General features: G+C 31.6%; 1 protein-coding gene across 1 annotated transcript; it reads left to right on the top strand.

Moving 5' to 3' along the window:
• The first annotated feature begins 424 nt into the window (after nucleotides 1–424).
• Nucleotides 425–10,318, top strand: LOC134726714 (polycystin-1-like protein 2). The gene is made up of 5 exons (XM_063591130.1): nucleotides 425–661; nucleotides 1,092–1,221; nucleotides 4,648–4,901; nucleotides 7,841–8,015; nucleotides 8,927–10,318. The coding sequence occupies exons 1-5, from the start codon at nucleotides 425–427 to the stop codon at nucleotides 10,300–10,302; spliced, it is 2,172 nt and encodes a 723-aa protein (XP_063447200.1). The 3' UTR covers nucleotides 10,303–10,318.
• Nucleotides 10,319–22,287: the final 11,969 nt, after the last annotated feature.

Genomic DNA, 22,287 nt, shown 5'->3' with positions numbered 1-22,287 from the left:
TTCTTTGGACCACGATGATGGATGCATTGAGTGTGCCATTCCTGTGTCTGATAAGTTGGATAAACATAAATTCTCATTTTTATTCAATGAACAAACTAGACAAAACACAACAGACAATCACTTATGGTTATCGGTTGCCATTCGACCTGAAGATAGCAACTTTACAAGGTTAGAAAGATTGGCTTGCTGTTTGACATTGTTGTTTCTCACCATGATCTCAAGTGCAATGTTTTATGGACAAAATACCGGAAGTCAATTTTCAATTGGACCGATTAAATTATCTCTTTCTGGGATATATATTTCAATTGTCAGTGCAATTATTGCTGCACCTCCAATATTGTTAGTATCTTATATGTTCAGAAGTTCCAAACCTCGTTCAAAAAATGAGAAGAAAACTTTTACAAATACTAAAGACAATCAAGTAATGACACTAAAATCCGATGAGGGAGACATAAACGTAGATGTTACAGACGATTCTGAATTTTCACTTCCGTTTTGGTGTAGATATGTAGCATGGGGAGTTGTTACATTAGCCGTCTTTACATCAGGATTTTTCCTAATTCTTTATAGCATGGAATGGGGAAAGACAAAGTCAGAGGAATGGCTGCTATGTTTCTTTATGTCATTCATTGAATCAATACTCTTAGTTGATCCACTTAAGGTAAGAAAATATTGCTTTCACATCACATGTAAAATGGTTAGCAATATTTCTAATAAACTTGTTAAGGTGTTGTAAAAACACTATCCTATAAATAAAAATGCCTGGACCAATGCTAGTAAGAATATGACAGTTGTTATCCATTCGTTTGGTGTTCTTAAGCTTTGGATATGCCAGTTACTTATGGACTTTAGTTTTCATAAGACCTCTTTATTTTTGTTATTTTACTGTATACGTCGGAAGCAAAACTTGTCAGTTAAAACAAATAGGTTACAAATGCAATTATCAATATATCTGGCTGGACGTAGACTATTAAAAGCTTATTTTATCATTGACGAAGTTACAGCTATACATAAGAACTATTTGAAATAAATACATGTTTTTTCTATATAAAACAAAATGTATACCTTAGGATTGATTTTCTTTTTTTTAGATCATATTGATGTCAGTCATATTCTCTTGGATTGTAAAGAGTTATAAGGAGACAACTGTGAAATATAACAGAGAGAAACTTCTTCTAGAAACCAAAAGACGTGCAGCAAGTCCATTGTCATATCTTTTAGGTAATCTTTATTTATATTGAACTATTGTAGGTAATCTTTGTTTATATTGAACTATTTTAGGTAATCTTTGCTTTTATTGAACTATTTAAGGTAATTTTTGTTTATATTTAACTATTTTAGGTAATCTTTGTTTATATTTAACTATTTTAGGTAATCTTTGTTTATATTGAACTATTTTAGGTAATCTTTGTTTTATATTGAACTATTTAAGGTAATCTTTGTTTATATTGAACTATGTTAGGTAATCTTTGTTTATATTGAATTATGAATGTTGAAACATATATCATACGTTTTCGTTTTAAATACTGAGGTAAAACTCAAGAGCATATAATCAATTTACAGACACATGTATTAGATCGTTTGTTTTCACATTTGAATGATTTTACACTATTCATTTTGTGCTCTTTTTAGCTATTTGTTTGGTGTGAGCCAAGGCTCCGTGTTGAAGGCCGTACATTGACCTAGAATGGTTTACTTTTAAAAATTGTTCTTTTGATGGAGAGTTGCCTCATTGGCACTCACGCCACATCTCCCTATATCTATTGAATATAAAAACAACATGAAAAAATTCATATGCTCACTTCTTACACAAATGTTTCTTTACCTATTGGTAGACATAATGTATACAGTCCGGGTTGAAAGTCATTTTATGAATATTTATAGATAAAAAAAACCATTCTACATTCGATGTACTTTTCTGGTTTTAAACATTTACTGTTTACAAAACTGTAATTGTTTTCATCCCAGACATAAACTACCTTAATCGTGTTTTGCCCAACTCTTTCGAATTTTGAATCCTCAATTCATAAACTTACTTTTTACACAAATGTTTGCTGAACCTTTTGGTAGAAATCATGTATACAGTCCGGGTTAAAAGTCATTCATCCAGAAAAATAATAGATAAAAAACATTCTTCATTCGATCCACTTTCTTGATTTAAACATTCCCTATTTTAAACTCTCTTTTTTTTTTTGGAAAAACTAGGGATTTTCTTATCCCGGGCAAATATTACCTTAGCCGTATTTGGCCCAACTTGTTGGAATTTTGAATCCGCAATACTCTTCAACTTTGTACTTGTTTAACTCTATAACAATTTTGATATGAGCGTCACTGATGAGTCTTATGTAGACGAAACGAGCGTCTGGTGTAATAAATTATGATCCTGGTACCTCTGATAACTTTTTACCATCATCGGAAATTTTCAAACCAGAACGTTTCAATAATACGGACACATAAAGATCGATTTGACCCAAAAGACTTAAATGCATATGTTATTTTTCAAACAATGAAATAGATGAAGAAAATATTATCAAACATACAATATAAGCAAGACAAAATCTGTACAACAACTGAAATTTTCTGAGCGTCACCTCATTTTAGTAAAACCTTTTTTTTTATTTATTGGTTTCTTACTAAACATAGACAAGGATGTGTCCAAAGAACATGGATGCCCAACTCGTATAATCATTTTCCAGGTGCAATGGACCATGAAATTTGGTAAAAAAATCTAATTGGCATTAAAATTAGGCAGATCATATCATAAGCAACATGTGTACCAAGTCTCAAGTTAATTGAACTTCAGCGTCATCAAAAACTACATTGACAAAAAACTTTAACCTTTATGAACAAAATAATCGTTTTGAAGAGGTGTTTCCAAAGTGTATCAAACATCTACGACCAACTTTTTGTTTCATTGCTTTTAATTACTCGCTCGTTTGGCTTCTCATATCTTAACCAATACCCGGACCTCTTTATTTCATGCTGTTATAATAGTTTTTGGGGAATCGATAAGCATTTGGTGTACTAAAAAGAATGTATTACTGTAAATAAAGCATCCCTGTAGAACCCCAATAAAAAAAAGTTATCCATATATATATATATATATATGAGCTCTCTGTTGTAATAAACCATATAACCTATGTCATGTTAACATTTTTTTAGAATGGTGCCAGCGTCTTTACTGATGTTCGGTTTGACTTTTTTTATTGTATAAAAATCAAGATTTAGTAAAAGTTTAATCTAACGAGACTCAAAGATGATTCATTTCACATCAGAATCTGACTGACGAAGGATATCTGTTATCCGAAATATTTATAAATAATTACATTTATAGTTACCTTTTTTTGTATTTGGAGTTGTTGTGTACACTTTTTTAGGCGTTTATATATATATATATATATATACGAGTCTAAATTGAAAACTACGTTCAAACCTATGACTGCGTTGGATAAAAACCGCAATTTTTATACGTGTGCATGTCAAACAAATTTCGTTGTAGAAGGGTCTAAAAACAGCACAAACAACATTTTCCAAAAGACCAAAAGAGTGAAAAAGTATATTTAAACAAAACGCATTTGACTAACAGGTCGAACAACTGATGTTCTTTAACCCTGCTGACTGCCATTGGCGATTGCCAAATAAAATTGATCACAGGTTGTAACAAAATGGATCTTATTATAAATTTAATACGTCACAGAAAGAAAAAAAAAATTGTTAACTTGTGGACAGGATGTTGTGCCACAAACATTCGGTGTCAATATTTCTTTAGTACACCATATCCGGATTTCGACAATAAATGTCTCTTCAGTGATGTTAGGGATCGAAACGGTATTTGGAAGGCCATTTAAAAAGCACCCTCATTTTTAGAGAAAGTACCCTCATTTTTAGATTAACTCTTGAATTTTAAGAGTCAATATATAGGATGAACGGATCATATAAACCGGAGGGAAAATATGATACATGCCCAAACAAAAAATATAAACGAGTCTAAATTGAAAACTACGTTCAAACCTATGACTGCGTTGGATAAAAACCGCAATTTTTATACGTGTGCATGTCAAACAAATTTCGTTGTAGAAGGGTCTAAAAACATATATATGGATAACTTTTTTTTATGTTATCCTAATGTGATTTTAAACAAAATAACAAAAGTACCGAGCTTAAAGTAAAATCCAAATCCAAAAGTCCTTTTTCAAATCGCAAAATAAAAAAAGTTAAAACACATCAAACTACTAGTAATTGAAAACAAGCGCATTCCTGACTTGATTCAAGCATATCCCCATGTACAAATGGTGGATTCATAGTTAGCTAAACCTCTCGTTTGTATGACAGGCCCATAAATTCTCCCGTATTGCAACATAGATCATTTAGAAAATAAATTATATAAGAACACCTTCGAAAAGTAGAATAATTGTTATTAGTACAAAAAAAAAATACAAAAGTCTATGTAAGAACAGTCTTTTGTATTAGGTTGACTTTGTTTTTGCTGGCAATTCTGATATTCTCTATTTCTATTGTTAAATAAGTAACATAAATACCGAACTAACATGTATATAACAGAAAGGGTGAAGTCAATAAAACCTCACAATATCAAATGTTAGAATGATATATTACTTTTCATGATTTTGATTTGTTATTTCTTTTAAGATGTGTTCAAAGCCACGCAAGCTCCATTGAAATCCCAAACAGTTGCTAGATTAAAAGAAAAAAGACAGCAGCGCCTAAAAATGCAAGAAATATTCATTGAGCTAGTTTTATATATGATATTCCTGGCTGTTCTGTATTGTGTCAGTTTTAGTAACAGGGATCCAAGATGGTATAATGTCAAAAATCATCTCGAACAGCAGCTTGTTACATCGAATAGCTTCTCAATTGGAGGTTCAACGTTGAAATATGATCAGGTTAGTTGTCTGTCCTGTCTCATGCACCGTTTAATATGGAATATAACACATTGTGGATAAATGCAGTCAAGCACTTTAAAAAACATTCATACAAAACTTGTAAATAAGTATAAAACATTCGTATCGACTGCATAACTCTCATCTATGATACTCAAATTTACTTAGTTGAAGGTTCAAATCATGTGCTTAAAATATTCTTAAATAGCTATTTGTCTCATTGGCACTAACACCACATCTTCCTATATCTATTCAATTGTTGTTCATTTCTAGAATTCACAAATGTGTGAGGTTTGGTTTGTCACAAAACAAGGTTCAACCCACCGTTTTCTTCTTAAAACGTCCTGTACCAAGTCCGGAAAATTGCCATTGTTATATTTTTGTTCGTTTCTGTGTGTGTTACATTTTAGTGTTGTGTTTCTGTTGTGTCTCAGTTCTCTATATTTCATGTGTTTCGTTAATTAAGTTTGTAACTCTGTTGTTTTTTTTCAATTGATTTATGAATTTCGAACAGCGGTATACTACTGTTGCCTTTATTAGACAGTACGTATTATAGAATACCGTTGTCTGTTTCTGTTCAAAACAGTAGTCTCTTAGTGTCGTTATTGACGAGATTTTTCACGTTTTTTGAACTTTATCATGCCAAAGTTTTCAAACTAAGTTGAACAAAATAGTGTAAGAGTTAAGAACAAATTTTATGTTTTATTCAACTCACCCTTTTTTATCAATACGTTAGTTTTTTGCGATGTTTAAATATTTTCGTGTATTTTTTTTTAGATACAAACCAAATATATCTGTCATGAATTTGTAGCTCATGTAATCTTTAATCATTCAATATGTATACGTAAGACACAAAATAGGAAATTCACCTGATAACTTCTGTTATATTATAAATAAAGGCAACAGTAGTATACCGCTGTTCAAAACTCATAAATCCATGGACAAAAAACAAAATCGGGGTAACAAACCAAAACCGAGCGAAACGCATTAAATATAAGAGGAGAACAACGACACAACACCGAAACGCAACACACACAGAAACAGACCAATCATCAGACAAAACACCACGAGAATAACAAATGTAACATGAAAACCAAATACATGAATTTGGGATAGACAAGTACCGTGCCACGTCTTATCTCAATATCTCAAAAATAAGAGAAAACACAAACGACTCAACGTTAAAATGCAACACAAAGAGAAACGAACAATATTATAACAATGACCATCTTCCTGACCTGACTTGGTACAGGACACTTTTAAAGGGGAATAAAAGTGGTGGGTTGAACCTGGTTTTAAGGCATGCCAAACCTCGCACTTTAATGGCAAAGTTAAATATAACATTGAAATGACAACATAATATTACAGGACTACAATACAAATAAATAGGTGAACATATTAGACACAGAAAAACATGATTAATAGATAACAAAAAGCATCAGGTTTAAAATTCAATACGCCAAAAACGCGCCTTGTCCACACAAGACTCATCAGTGACGCCCAGATATAAAAGATCGAAAGTGAAAAAAGTACAAAGTTGTACAGCACTGAAGATCAAAAGTTGAAAAGGTTTCGCAAAATACGGCATTGTTTTTATGCCCGGGATAAGAACATTCTTATTATATAGAACAATTCATGCTATTGCAAACAGTAAATTTTATCAAATGAATATGAAAGAGATATACACAAAGAAACTTAAGTATTAACTAATTACAGAAAACTAAATTTGAATACATAACGCCTAGATATAAAAGATCGAACGTGAAAAAGGTACAAAGTTGTACAACACTGAACATCAAAAGTTGAAAAGGTTTTGACAAATACGGCATTGTTTTTAGGCACGGGATAAGAACATCCTTATTATATAGAATACTTAATGCTATTGCAAACAGTAAATTTTAACAAATGAATATGAAAGAGATATACATAATGAAACTGAAATATTAACTAATTACTGAAAACTAAACCCAAGTTTATCACAAAATAGACACACATCCGAATCAGTCCAAGCGTCAACGTAATTAAAAAAAATGTGACGTCACATACGATGGCGAAAAGGCAGAAACGTTATGCCACATTTGAATTTATGAAATTTAGAAACAGCATGACGTCACATATGAAAAACTATCATTCAAAAATGAGATAGAACTAGGATTGATTTAGAACTAAATACTGATAATTCATTTAAACAAAATGCATATTGCAATACTTATTAATAGCAATTAACTGTAATATATATATATATATGTCCAGTTTGTTATGAATCCAACTTCAAACGTAAATAATCGTACAAAATTTAATATAATTAATAAAGAGGAGGTGATTAATTTTTCTATACGTCATACCTAAATATATAATAAGAAGACGTCAACACATTTGACAAAATCTGATAAGAATTACAAATATAACATTAAACATGTAAACTAAATACATGAATTTGGGATAAACAAGTACAGAAACACGTCTTATAGTAATGCGAATTCACATTCAGCAAAACGGTCACAATCGGGAATAAGTCACGTTTGGTAATTAAAAGATTAGACGACATAATGACAAACCACAATCTACCATGTGGTAAAAATGTCCTTAGCTAGTTTGGTTAAAGAGACATCATATGGATCAACCAATTCGTGATGGTGTCCATAAAATTTACGGAGTGTCAATTTTAATCTGTCCTCCTCATAACTTTGTTCGAGCAGTTTCTGCGTAAGGAGCACACTCCTGTATATGAAGTCCGTATAGTGTGAACATGCACGTGAATAACGTATCAATTGTGATATGTAAACACCATACGAAGGGGCAGAGGGTATGTTACTGCTGAGAAATGGGAAATTGATAATTGGGAAGTTGAAATCGTCCCGTTTATCATAGATTTTTGTGTGAAGTCGTCCATCTACGTCAATATTGAGGAAAATATAATAAAATATACAATATTTTTACAGGTTACAAGTTCAGCTAACTTATATGCATGGATCGATGAGACCCTCATTCCATTTCTGTTTCCACGGTACCATACCAATGGAGATCAACTGAAAGCCAATAGAAGATTGTATGTACATGACCAAGTCAATTTTCGTGTTGGGCCAATGAGACTGAGACAGTTAAGAGCAGTTCAAGGTACGAAACATAATATATAAACCCTTATGAGTACTTTATTTTGTCTTTTAAAATATTTTTGATTCGAGTGTCACTGATGAGTCTTTTGTAGACGAAACGCGCGTCTGGCGTAAGTGTAAAATTTTATTCCTGGTATCTATGATGAGTTTATTACGAATTACTTGTCCAGAAACGTATTTAATGACCAGATCAGACTTATAAAATTGAAGATTGCAGCTTACTCTGGACTTGATTACTTCGTTATTGTTTAAGCAAATTTCAATCAAACAATACTCGTATTCATTGGTGAATGAAAATAACAATGTATAGGTTTTTTGCATCCGAAGCCCTTTTCTATTATTTCCATTACCAGGAACGCTTAAACCCAGACATTTAAGAGCTATAATGTATGCATACGTAAACAATACTTAGATGATGATATGAGAAATAAACCTAAAGACTGACAGTTATTACATAATTCAGAAGAATTTGCAAAAATGAATATAAGATGTCACATTGGACCAACACAAAAACGCCGCTTTTATACGAAAAGACAAAACTAATATAACAAGTTAGCTATCAAATGGTTTTAACTGGCTTTCTGATATTAGATTGGGTGTTATCCTGTCATCAAAGTGCGAAAAAAGAGGGACGAAAGATACCAGAGGGACAGTCAAAATCATAAATTGAAAATAAACTGACAACGCGATGGTTAAAAATGAAAACGACAAACAAACAAACAATAGTGCACATGACATAACATAAAAAAAACTAAAGAATATGCAACACGAACCCCACCCAAAACTAGGGGTGATCTCAGGTGCTCCGGAAGGGTAAGCAGATCCTGCTCTACATGTGGCACCCACATCTTGTTTATTCATAAACATTATTATTAAGCCATGTCCTATAAATGCATTCTCTAATTCTTTCAGAGCCATGTAGGGCACAGTTCTTGGGTAATTTTACCTGTTATGATGAATATTCCATTAACAGAGAGGATGATGAAGACTATTGTGTAGCCTGGGAGTCTCGCCCCTGTGTCAGAGGGCAAGCTGTATATAATTTGACATCTGTTGCCTGGAATTTTGTGTCGTCTGTTGATATTTGGGGACTTCCGGTCACAGGACTACATTCTACCTATGGCGGTGGTGGATACATAGCAGAATTTGTTGTAAACTACAACATATCACATCTAGTTCTCAATGATTTGCATAAATACACATGGATAGATCGTAGAACGAGAGCCATATTTACAGAATTCACATTGTACAACGTAGATGATAATGTTTTTGTTTTCATCACGTTTTTGACAGAATTTCCGGAAACAGGTGGGGTCATTGCCAGTACTTTGATTAAACCGTTTCGACCTTACCAACATGTCGGCAATCTTGGCATGTTCATCTTTATTTGTGAAATTATTGTTCTTATTGGAATAATTGTATTTTCTGTTCATAAATATATTTGGTTTCGGAGATACGGTAAGAAAATGTGGAAAGAATTTTGGCATGTTATTGACATATTAATTATAATTTTGTTCTTTGTTGCTACCGTTATGTATATTGGAAGATGGATAATGATTAATATGGCAATGGAAGAATGGGAAAATCATAAAAATAAATTCGTCAACTTCAGTCATATTGCGTCTTGGGACGAGCTGTTTAACATTTTCTTGGCATTTATTATATTTCTGACAACTATCCGAATCATGCGAGTTCTCAGCTACAATGAAAGAATAAATCAATTTGGACAGGTTCTTGCTCATATGAGCCGTGATCTTTGTGGATGTTTTGTAATGTTTGTTATGGTGTACGTAGCCTTTGTAACTTTTGGACATTTAATATTTGGCAGGCATCTAGAAACATACAAAAACTTATTTGTGTCATCAACAACATTGGTTAACGCTATTATCGGTAAAAACAGCATCAAAGATTTGTTTTCTGTGGAGCCAGTTCTGGGTAGAGCCTATTACTTTTTCTTCGTTTTGTTTTTGTTGTGGATTTTAATGACGATGATGAATGCTACATTAAACGTAGGTATTACAATAGTTAGGAAAAAGCCGGTGCGGTCCACATATGGCATTGTTAACATAGTAGCAAGCTTCTGGAGAGAGGCTGTTGGCCACATTATTGCATCAAATAATACCACAACAAAAGAGAGGCTGAAGTTATCACGTAATTATATATCAAGTAAGAAATTTACAAAGACAATAGTAGGAACACGTCAGGATGAGACACAACAGGTCGATATTGTAAAACCGACAGAAGACTTGCCGAAAAAGAAAGAACGAGCAAGACGTATTTATCAGTAAGATGAACCATGCTTTGTTTGAGAAATGTTCATGAATATTAAGTGTGTCATTGTTGTTTTTTTGTTTTTATTAAATTACATATTATTAAAAAGTGTTTTTTTCTCGGTAAAATCTAGATCATTTCCCTCATGTGACTTGATACATATAATACATTACGAATGTTTGAGTGCAGAAAAATATTATTTGATATTTAAGGTCTAAAATGGTCTTCAACTTCGTACTTTAACTTTTCTTCATTTAAACGCTTTTGATACGAGCCTCACTTATGTTGGTTTTTTTTTGTAAACGAAACGCGTGTATGGCTTACAGAAGTGTAACCCTGGTTTCTTTATTGAGTTAATACATAAAACTAAATGTTTCGATCGATATCAAATTACCATCTTTAGGCAAGTGTTCCAATTTTCAATTGTATACATCCATTAAGAAGATACAAACCTAATTGAATTAAAATTTGCTAATGCCCGCGTCACACTGTCCCGATTTTTATATACGATGGACACCCGAATGCGACAAAGTTGGTCCCGATCTCGTTAAAATACCAAAAAGTGACCGATGAATAACGAAGCCTATACGATGGTGCCGAAATTATATACGATAGCAAAAGATGGACATACTAAGGTTAACCGAAGACGGGTATTTAAGCTTCTTATCTCAGCCGAAGCCTACACGATGGATCACGAAGGCTACACGATGGATGACGATGATGGCGCGTTGGCCATACGATGTCTGAAAGACGTCGTGTACAGCTTACGGTGCATTTAACTTATATTCCGAAGGCATCACGCGTTTTAAATTGTTCAATCAATATCTTAAGCGCTCTTGACTTTAAAGTTCAAAGGTCAAGGTCACAGTGGCAGTTGTAATAAAAGGCAATATCACCCTTTTGGACACTCTAAAACCAATACGCTTCAAAAGATTTTAACCACATTTGGTATATTGTTTCACCTTGTAGTGATCTGACATTTTTTTACGTTCAAGGCCAAAGGTCAAGTTGATGCAGATGGACTTGTTTTTTCTCCTTGAAATAGAATAATACACAGGAAATTGGTTGCTCATTATTTTACCTGCTGGTTCTAAAGACAACACTAAAGGTATTTCCAGTTACTGAATGTTTTGGTTGATTTCTAAACAAATAGTGTGTCAAATATGCATATTCAATTTACCATTTTCTGCATGTGTCATATATGATTATAGTGTCCATATTTGTCCTCAATATGTTACATACGAGGGGATGCCACGCTCGGCATTGCCTTATTTGAACTGTAGAATGTGTGCACTAGTCTGAATAATCACCCATAATTATGCTCATGTAAACTGATCTATCTTAAAGGTAAGGTAATGGGTTCGTTTATCCCTTTTATTAAAAAAGAGCTGTTTCCAGAAGATTATCATAATAATATAGACAAAATGAGGGGTGTTGGGAAAGCAACAAATGCGGCAAAATATGACATACAGAAAACAAAATGGTTATGGAGTAAACATTCATGTGACAACATCTCAGACAATACATAAAAAATCAGAATAATGAAGAAAAATTCTGCAGTGTTGGTGTACGAGGCACGTTTATGTTTTTCATTTTGTTACTTGATATGAAAATTTGACAAAAATAATATTTTATTTCTAAAAGTAAATCCTGAGCCTGTAATAGCTGCTCTTCTTGTTCCATTTGAATTAATAGAAACAACGCTGTCGTCTTTATTGTTCTCATAGAATCATATGATATGAGCTCCATGTTTTGTGAGCGTCTTTCTTAACTATCGTATTAGACTGACCAATGCATATCGCGCATGGCACTTAAAATGTATTTTAGAGCGAAAATTAACTTACATTTAGCTGGATTTATTGCCGTCGTAATTCCATCTTGTCGCCTTCGTACTATAATTAGATGGCAACACGACAGGATTTTGAGGTATTCACGAAGTCATGTTGCCTTCGTAAGACCTTCGGGTAGCTTCGTGATTCATTCGTGTAGACATCATTATGTCAAAACTGCCCGATGGAAACGATGGAAACACGAATGCAATACGATGTTCAAAGATGCATTCCCGGTGACATAACGATGATGAGGATGGTAATACGAACTCAATACGAACCCTAAATATCGGACGCACCTTCGGGAATTTTTTCAACATGTTAAAATATTTACAACCCTTCCCGAAGTTGTCCCCGAAGGCTAGAAAAAGTGGCTGATGGTTAAAGATGATTAAAGATGGCACTACGATTAGCCTGATCTTGATACGATTAGTCCCGATTTTGAAAATTTCTATAATCGTGTTGCCATCAGGGTAAAAATCGGGACAGTGTGACGCGGGCATAAGCGAATGGCAAGAATACCCAAAGAATTGAAACTGGGTGCGAGTGCAATGCTTGACGATTTTCTTGTAGAATTGTCATCAATATAGGATAAATAATTAGGTTGTGTTTGAATAAAGGACATGTTTTACTAGAAGCTCTAAAGAGTCTATGTTGCTCGCTTGATAAGGGACTTTCCGTTTTGAATTTCTGTAGTTTTGGTTTTTCATGACAAACAATTCTGCTATTGCTGAGTATTTAGTCTGCTTAGCTTTTCTTTATCTTCTTTAATTTTTGCTCAAAACAAAACAAAACTGACAAAATGCTCATCCTGTTTAATTTTTTTGGATTTGAGCGTCACTGATGAGTCTTTTGTAGACGAAAAACGCGTCTGGCGTATATACTAAATTTAGTCCTGATATCTATGATGAGTTTATTTATAGACAGCCACTAGGCAACCACTCATATAAAGAGTGACAGCCTACTGCCTGTATCAATGAAATGCAACTTGTTTATAGATCTTAGCTTGATGATTTGTTTTGTGATGTAAAGAGTCTATCTATCTATTATAATTCTTATCATGGAAATTAAAAATGATAAAAAGAATCAACATTAAAGAATAATAATTCCAAGGAGATGTCGAATGATTTATTTCCAATATATTGTCGTAATTGCAGATCTTGTCTTACTGAAGATGTTTGCTTATTTAACTTTCAATCTGTCTATCATAATGTTTAAGATTTAAGACAGTGGTTACAATATAGAACTAACCAACATATTTTAGGTACTTTCCCTTGTCACCATCTTACGGTGTTTATATATCTCAACTTGTACGATTCGCTCGTATATGTAACAATGTTTTAGATTTTAACGAGAGAAATTTATGTATTACTGAAAAATTATTACACCAGGGTTTTCGATATCACAAACTAGTCAAAACATTTACTAAATTTTATTATCGGTATAAAGACATCATTCGTAAATATAGCTCAACATGCAGACTTCTTATACGTTCAGGTATTCACATCCAATTTTTTATGGAAATATTCTTTATAAAGCACAAATGTGTCAGTATTCACCTCAGAAACTTACAAAACCTTTGAATAGACTTATTAAGAAGGGATATAATTACGATACTGTTGTCAAGTCATTAAAGATTGCATATTTTGGCGTTAATATTGAGTCACTGATAAGGTCTTTGAGTCGGAACTAATCACATTTATTCTAAAAAACAGTTGTTGGCATGACACGGGTTATGTTCTTCTCATATATGTTATGATGGTATGATACTAAACCTCTAACGGGAAGGATTGTGCCTGATGTTCATATGATGAAATCATAATCTTTCAGTCAGTTTAATTGAAGTCTGGAGCTGGCATGTCAGTTAATGTTAGTAGTCTGTTGTTATTTATGTATTATGTCAGTATTCACCTCAGAAACTTACAAAACCTTTGAATAGACTTATTAAGAAGGGATATAATTACGATACTGTTGTCAAGTCATTAAAGATTGCATATTTTGGCGTTAATATTGAGTCACTGATAAGGTCTTTGAGTCGGAACTAATCACATTTATTCTAAAAAACAGTTGTTGGCATGACACGGGTTATGTTCTTATGATGAAATCATAATCTTTCAGTCAGTTTAATTGAAGTCTGGAGCTGGCATGTCAGTTAATGTTAGTAGTCTGTTGTTATTTATGTATTATTGTCATTTTGTTTATTTTCTTTGGTTACATCTTCTGACATCAGACTCGGACTTCTCTTGAACTGAGTTTTAATGTGCGTATTGTTATGCGTTTACTTTGCTACATTAGTTAGAGGTATAGGGGGAGGGTTGAGATCTCACAAACATGTTTAACCCCGCCGCATTTTTGCGCCTGTCCTAAGTCAGGAGCCTCTGACCTTTGTTAGTCTTGTATTATTTTAATTTTAGTTTCTTGTGTACAATTTGGAAATTAGTATGGCGTTCATTATCACTGAACTAGTATATATTTGTTTAGGAGCCAGCTGAAGGACGCCTCCGGGTGCGGGAATTTCTCGCTACATTGAAGACCTGTTGGTGACCTTCTGCTGTTGTTTTTTTATTTGGTCGGGTTGCTGTCTCTTTGACACATTCCCCATTTCCATTCACAATTTTACTAATAAATTTTTGAATAAAATTAAGGTCACTGACAACCCAAACTGTACTTTTTGTCAAGAAGAAGTAGAAACTATTGTACATTTATTTTGGAATTGTGAGATTGTTCAAACATTCATTGATGAAATTGACTCATGGTTTTTGTCAAAAGGTATAAGTGTTCCATTTACCATTAAATATTTTCTATTTGGGGATATTACACAATCATTTAGGGGGAATGCTGAAAAATTGATTTATATGTAGATAAAACAATATATTTTCAAATATTTTAAGAAAGCTCTATCAATGTAGGCAGTGTAAAGTAAAATAAAATCTTTATACAACACTGAAAAATTAATTGCTGTTAAAAATAAAAGAGTAGATATTTTTGACAAAAGTTGGAATGCTTTTGCCATACTTTTCGATGAATGATCAGATATTTTGTTTTACATTGTTTATGTGTACATAAATCAGTTGAAATGTAATTGTTATATGATATATTGTTTCTCACATGATAAAGAACTACATAATTCATCTCTGCAAATAAATAACCAAAAACAAACAAAACACTTTTAATTTCCTGGAAATTGAATATTTATCTTTCAATTATCTATTTACTTATTTATTTAATTTTGTTTCTTTTTCCTTTTTCTTTTCTTTTTGTTTTTTGTGTTTTCTCTTCTTTTCATAATTTTGAATATAAAATAATCTACGGACATACTTAAAAATATATATCTTATACATATTTATTTTTTATGACTTCAACTACTTACATTACACATTTTTTCATAACCTGTGCATTTGTTATATTATCTGCTTGATTATCTAAATGGTAAACTTCATTTTTTGATATATATGATATGGTATATAATTTTACAAATATGGAAAATTGTATGTATAATACTAACAAAAAAGTAACAGCTGTATATATATGTTATTAAGTAATGTTAACGACGCCGGGATAAGGTACCGGTACTTGATGTTTTAAACTAACAAATGTATAGATTTGAATAAAATATGATAAATTAACAAAAAAAAAAAAGATTTAAGACAAAAAAGTTCAAAATTGGTAAGAATCAACATCAAAGTGAAATAACGTTAACAAGGAGTCGGCTGACAATTTCTACGGTGTGAACTTATTTGTAGATGACATTCGTCAATAAAGTTTAACATTTTAAAATATAAGTAAAAAAAATGCCTGTGGTTCGTAGGCTATCAGAAAAATATATAATTCTATAATTTGAACAGGTTTTCTAACAATCGTAAATTGACATGCTAATAATATATAAAAAAACATCAAAATGTTTTGTCAAATTTGGAACTAGGAGTTCAAGAATAAGAATTTACTTACTACAACATACTTGTATCCCCTAATTCATTTCAATAACTTTTTTGTTTTCCAATGGCATTATGTGGATCTTATCCTACAAACATACTTTACTTTTGTAACATTTCTCATTTGTAACCCCTTTATCTCTTTAACCTTCTATCCGATTTATTAAAACATTCTGATATATACCAATCAGATAATGCCAATGTGCACCTCATATGTTATTTCATTCATCATTTTGATAAGGGTTGTCTTTTTAAAACCACAAATTGCTTGGATGTATTTTTTTAGCGATGTTTTTATTAGCCTTACCGCAATTTACTGTAAATTTAGAAATTATTGCGTGCATTTATTATAATTGCGATTGTTGTCATTTTAGACTAAAATGCAATTTTTATTTTGCAATATTGAGAAAAATTCTCTGTTGTTTATATGAAAAAAATTAAAAAGCAGTTTTAGATTATTGTGACCCTAAATATTTTGCATTTTTCACAATAATAAAAACATCGTATTTTTTTCTGAATTTACAGTACTTAATTGCTTATGTTGAATACATTCATTTATCAAACGATTTCTATCACAAACGACATAAAACGATATAAAAACTAAGGGAATTTCAATCATAGCAATTAGTTTGCGGTAAAACCTAAGCTATAAATCTCTAGACAGGGAAATGTATTTCTTCAAATAAATTTAGACAAAAAACAAAAAAAATAAAAAGTAGCGTATTACAAGGTGAATTGAAAACGGGAGAAATCCATAGCAACTGTATAATCAAACTTAGACCTCATCAGACATTGGAACAAAAGGAAAGTACTGTCATATTCCTGACTTAGTTCTGGTATTTCCAGAAGAAAATCGTGGGTTTAATCGGCTTTTATATCTAGCTATACCTCCCAGTTGTATAACAGTTGGTTATTGTATCGTTATATTGACACAGTCTGGTGATCAATTCAAACAGACATATGTGGTTAATATGACAAAAATGAGGACCAATCAGCTCAAACTGTGTAAACATATATTTCATTAAAACAGAACAGAACAACATGTTAGATGGTTCTGAAATATGATATGCACAACTAATGTGTAATTATCTCCCCTAAATTAGGACTTAACGTGAGGTGCGTTTGTTTTTTTAGAGTTAACTCAGTACTTTGCTTTTATCCATGGTGTTTTCAATGAAAACCATTCATTTTTAAAAACTTAATATATTTGTGACAAGAAAAAAATATTGAAATATTTCTGGTGTGTGCATATTGACAAAAGAAAAGCTGATTGTTATATAATTCCGATTAAAAATCGAGATATTAACTGTAATTAAAAAGGTGCGCAATTAATATGTAATTCTCAATTTAAAGTTGTTTTAGATAAACCTTTATTACAAATAAAATGCATAATCAGGTATAATAGCTATCGCATGGGTGACGTCTAGTGAGTGTTCAATGAGCGTGAATTATTCCGGTTGATACTGAGATTCGTTTAATAACAAATTATAAACATATATATGTTTTATGTAAAAATGTATGTATGTGTTAAAGAGTTATTGTGCTTTGAGTGTGGTATCTTTGTAAGCGTAAGTTTCCATTTTTCATAGAGATTATTTACAAGAACAATATCCAAAATCATTTAATAAAAAGTTGAAAGGCAAAAATAGATCAGTACAAAATAAAATCCGAATAAAACCTGGCTCCCCAAAATAAATGCATAAATTGAGGTCCAACAATTGACGAAAACCGAATATACAAAAAATAATATTTAAACTTTGAATAGTGAAAATCAAACTATCAATGTTGTGTACTAAAAAACCAATAATATATTTGCATGAGGTTTGTTTTTATTAAAAAATGATATCAATGAAGAATATTTGAACGAACACAAAATAAAAACAATTCCTCTTAATTCTGGGCAAACTTTAAGCTTTTCACAGTTCTTTCTTTGTGGCAAATATGCTTTTTGTCTATATACAAGAAGATATTTGATAGCTAACTTGAAATATTCCAGTTTTATCCTTTTGTCTTAATTGTAAAACTAAGCATTAAATCGGAATGTAAACTTGCAAAGATGTTGAATGCTAAAAAAACCCATTAAATTGGGTTCTAGTGACAGCTTATTTTGTTCTGTTGTTTTAGCTGTTTCCTGTACTGATCATAATTTAGCCTTTTTAAGTGAACATTTTTGCAGTTTTTCCAACGAGTTAAAAAATTTAGATAGCTATATTGCCTAATGTAATAAAATGTAATAAATTCGTCATAGAAACGCCATATGCATATTTTGTTCACAACACATTATGAACGCTCAAATCTAAATAATTTAAAAGGCCAAATAAAGAAAGAAGTTGAAGACCATTGAGGACCCAAAATTCAGAAAAGGGTTTAACTTTTTGCCAAATACATCTAAGATAATATTACTGTTATGGTTATATTATGATGTTATATGCCGTTAGTGAGTTTCGTTTGATGGCAAATTGTGCATTCTTGCAATTTAGAATTTAACATACTATAATACACCTGTCAACATACAAATGTGGAGAGGGCTTACATAGGCTATGCCTGTTGCCCAATCCAATTCAATTTATTTGAATAAAATATTGTTTAAACTAAACTAACATACAAATGCTGACCTCTATGTGTCTTTTCGTGTTATGTGTCATTTGATTGCTATCCCAATTACACTCAAGGATGTACACCTCTGAGGAGTCAAACATTTTTAAAATTAATATTTTTCCTTACCGGATTTTGGGTTTATATTACTGCAAAAAAATAATTGGTGTAGAAAAAAATCATATTGTTGTGGACTTCTATTTTTGCTACGGTCCTTTGAAAGTACCCCATTTTGATGATTTTTCCATTTTTCATCAATTTTGACCCATTTTTGGGCTATTATCGTGAGAGAAATCACAGTTCCCAATTAATTTTTTTCATACTTTCAATCTGAATAAATTTAACTAAAAAAACTGAAGGTAAGTGTTAACTTTAAAACTTTATTACTTAAAGACTACTTATTGTTAATACATTTATTCAGTGTTAAGTTTGATTATTTTATTCATTAAATTTATTTATATTTTCAACTTGTATCACATGTTTTGGGAATAATTCAATGACGAGATTTCAACAAGACTGAAACGTCAGAAGAATCCATCCTTCTGTTACCGGTCATCAACAAAATATGCTTCAGAAATTAAATATATTTGTTTTTAATTTCGAAAAGTGTGATTAAAATCAAATGTTACTGACATTTACAACATGTTTTTCCTATGTTTGTACATTGTGTTCCAACGATTAAAGAGCTTAATTATCAATAGCACAAGAGAGCTATCGCCTGAAAATTCAATATTCATTTAAAAAGTGAATTGGAAATTAATTCAGGTGTTCAAAGCAAATGACTTACCATACTTGATATATTAAGTGAGAACAGCATTATGTGAGTTTCAGTATTAACTTTTTCTGGAATTTAAATAAAGATTTAAAATGAGGAAAATCTTTTTACTGCTGTATCTGCTGACAGGTGAGTTAGTTTTATCATAACTTGGATATAAATTTAATATAAGAGTACAACAATGTCAAATTTTGATACACTTTCATATTTGACTAAATAGATTAAAAAAATGATATTTTATTATAAAGTTTCATTTGCAAGTGCATAAAAAATGAAACTAATAATCACTTTCATATTTGACTAATTAGATTAAAAAAATGATATTTTATTATAAACTTTCATTTGCAAGTGCATCAAAATTGAAACTCTAATAAAATTATTAAACTAAAATATGAAAAAATAAAATAGGTCCACATTTAAGGAAAAACTAGAACAAAATCGTAACTTTTAAATTTTATTTTAAAAGTATATATGTACGCTTTGATAACTTTTTTTTACATTTGCATACTAGTATTCATGTACAACCCTGGTTCAACTTTTCCCATTCGTTATTGATATCAATAGTTCCAGTTTTTTATGGGGTTTGTGTTGCTTAAGTCTTTAGTTTTCTATGTTGTGTCTTGTGAACTATTATTTGTCTGTCTGTCTTTTTCTTCTTAACCATAGCGGTGTCAGTTTTTTTTTATTTACGAGTTTGACTGTCCCTTTGGTATCTTTCGCCCCTCCTTCAAACCACAATTGTTAACACTTATCTCCGTAATGTTTCTGCATTATGTTTTTCCCAAGCGATCTTCTTGATTTGATATATAACTGATACATCAGAGAAAATACTGTCACATTGCTGAATCGAAAGGTTACATCTCTTAACGTTTTACAATAAAACCATTGAACTGTCAAAATCGTTTGTAAAGTGACACTTTTACGTAACAACTGTTCTAGCCTGCAAACTGATTACAGTATTATAGGAACACATATTGTACAAAAAGAACACGTCTACGAAGTCGATTATATAAATCTTTTATAAAATTAGATTTAGTTTTCTATGTTGTGTCATGTGTACTATTGTTTGTCTGTATGTCCTTTTCATTTTTAGCCATGGCGTTGTCAGTTTATTTTCAATTTATGAGCTTGACTGTCCCTCTGGTATCTTTCGTCCCTTATTTACATCTGGCAAAAAATAAAAGGATTTGTAGTTTTCATGTTTGTTTATGTTTTTACTTAATTTTGCCTTCTTCTGTTTTGATTCAAGCGAAGAAGGTGGATTTGATATGAATATATAAAGTAACCAATTGTTTATTTTTTATGCAATTCTTTTATTGATGTTTGAGTGCCAAAACTTCTATCGTACGTTTAGTTCTTGATGGATACTAACAAATAAGTTATAACTTCCATGTTGGAATGGAATATAATTGATGTTGCTATATAAAAAAGAAGATGTGGTATGATTGCCAATGAGAAAACTATCCACAAAAGACCGAAATGACACAAACATTAACAATCATAGGTCACCGTACGGCCTTCAACAATGAGCAAAGCCCATACCGCATATAGTCAGCTATAAAAGGCCCCTGTCAATGTTCTGTTAACAAGCTGTAAATTTTAAACATTCAAAGTGAATACATAAAAAAGTGACTAGCATTTTTGATGCGTTTTAAATGTATAAATTTATAATAATTTTATCCGTATCAAAATCTTTCAAACAATCATTGACATGATAATAATATAAGTGGGAGATATTATAGATATAATTGTGCAAATAGTGATACAAGCATAAAATTTGGTATAGTGGTTGACTAAACGATACTTAAAAAAATCAGCTGCTGCCGTAAAAAAAATTTCAAGATGGCCACCGCTCATTTTGCAAATGGCGTCACATCCAATAAGCTACATTTCGTTAATTCTTTGAAAGCTGTGTTTATGGTATAATCAAAAGTAAGTTTTGATAAAACAGTTCCTAAAGTACGATTAAACAATACATTTTTTTGACGAAAAAGTGACTTTCGGTTCCTAAATGGTGGCAAAAACGTTGAAAATGCCTACATTTCGGAAATCCTTCAAAAGTTGTGTTGTAGTCAAAATTTAATGAAAGTTTTGATAAAACGTAGATAACTGTTTTTAAATTACGATTAAACAATACAGACATGACGAAAACAAACTTCCGGTTCCAAATTGTTGTAAAAGTGTTGAAAATGGCTACATTTCTGAAATCCTTTGAAAGCTGTGTTGTAGGTAAAACACATCCTTTGAAAGCTGTGTTATAGGTAAAACACTTCCTTTGAAAGCTGTGTTGTAGGTAAAGCACATCATTTGAAAGCTGTGTTGTAGGTAACATCCAATGAAAGTTGTGATAAAACGTAGATAACTGTTACTACAGTACGATTTAACAGTGCATACATGACGAAAAAGATACTCCCGGTTCCAAAATGGTTGCAAAACGTTGAAAATGGCTACATTTTTGGAAATCCTTCGAAAGCTGTTTTGTAGGTAAAATCCAATGTTAGTTGTGATAAAACTTAGATAACTGTTACTACAGTACGATTAAACAATGCATACATGACGAAAAAGTTACCACCAGTTCTAAAATGGCGGCAAAAAAGTTAAAAACTTCATTGTTTTTCCATTTTCTTCTTATTTACAAGAGTTCAAATAGACAGGTTGTGTTTCTTTTAATTATCTGACAGTTGCCTATACACAAACCCTTACATAGAAGGTCAGAACGGTAGCGTTTTCAGTTTTCAAAACCGCTATAATTTTTGCATCCGCATTCAAAGTTCCTGATACGAGGATGCAAAGGCAGCCAAAGAAATCCATGTTGGTTTTCAAATGTCATTGTTTGTTTTTTCATCCAAATCCAATGTTCATGACTTGGTA

This window comes from Mytilus trossulus, chromosome 7, assembly GCF_036588685.1.
Source record: "Mytilus trossulus isolate FHL-02 chromosome 7, PNRI_Mtr1.1.1.hap1, whole genome shotgun sequence".
Lineage (NCBI taxonomy): Eukaryota > Metazoa > Mollusca > Bivalvia > Mytilida > Mytilidae > Mytilus > Mytilus trossulus.
The sequence above is the reverse complement of the archived record's forward strand: the minus strand, read 5'-3'. Positions and strand labels throughout refer to the sequence as shown.

Excerpts from the sequence above, each read along its gene's own strand:
- LOC134726714 (XM_063591130.1), top strand. The coding sequence starts at position 425 with ATGACACTAAAATCCGATGAGGGAGACATAAACGTAGATGTTACAGAC. Across the intron at positions 1,222-4,647 it reads TCCATTGTCATATCTTTTAG|ATGTGTTCAAAGCCACGCAA; the intron begins GTAATCTTTATT and ends ATTTCTTTTAAG. Across the intron at positions 4,902-7,840 it reads CAACGTTGAAATATGATCAG|GTTACAAGTTCAGCTAACTT; the intron begins GTTAGTTGTCTG and ends ATATTTTTACAG.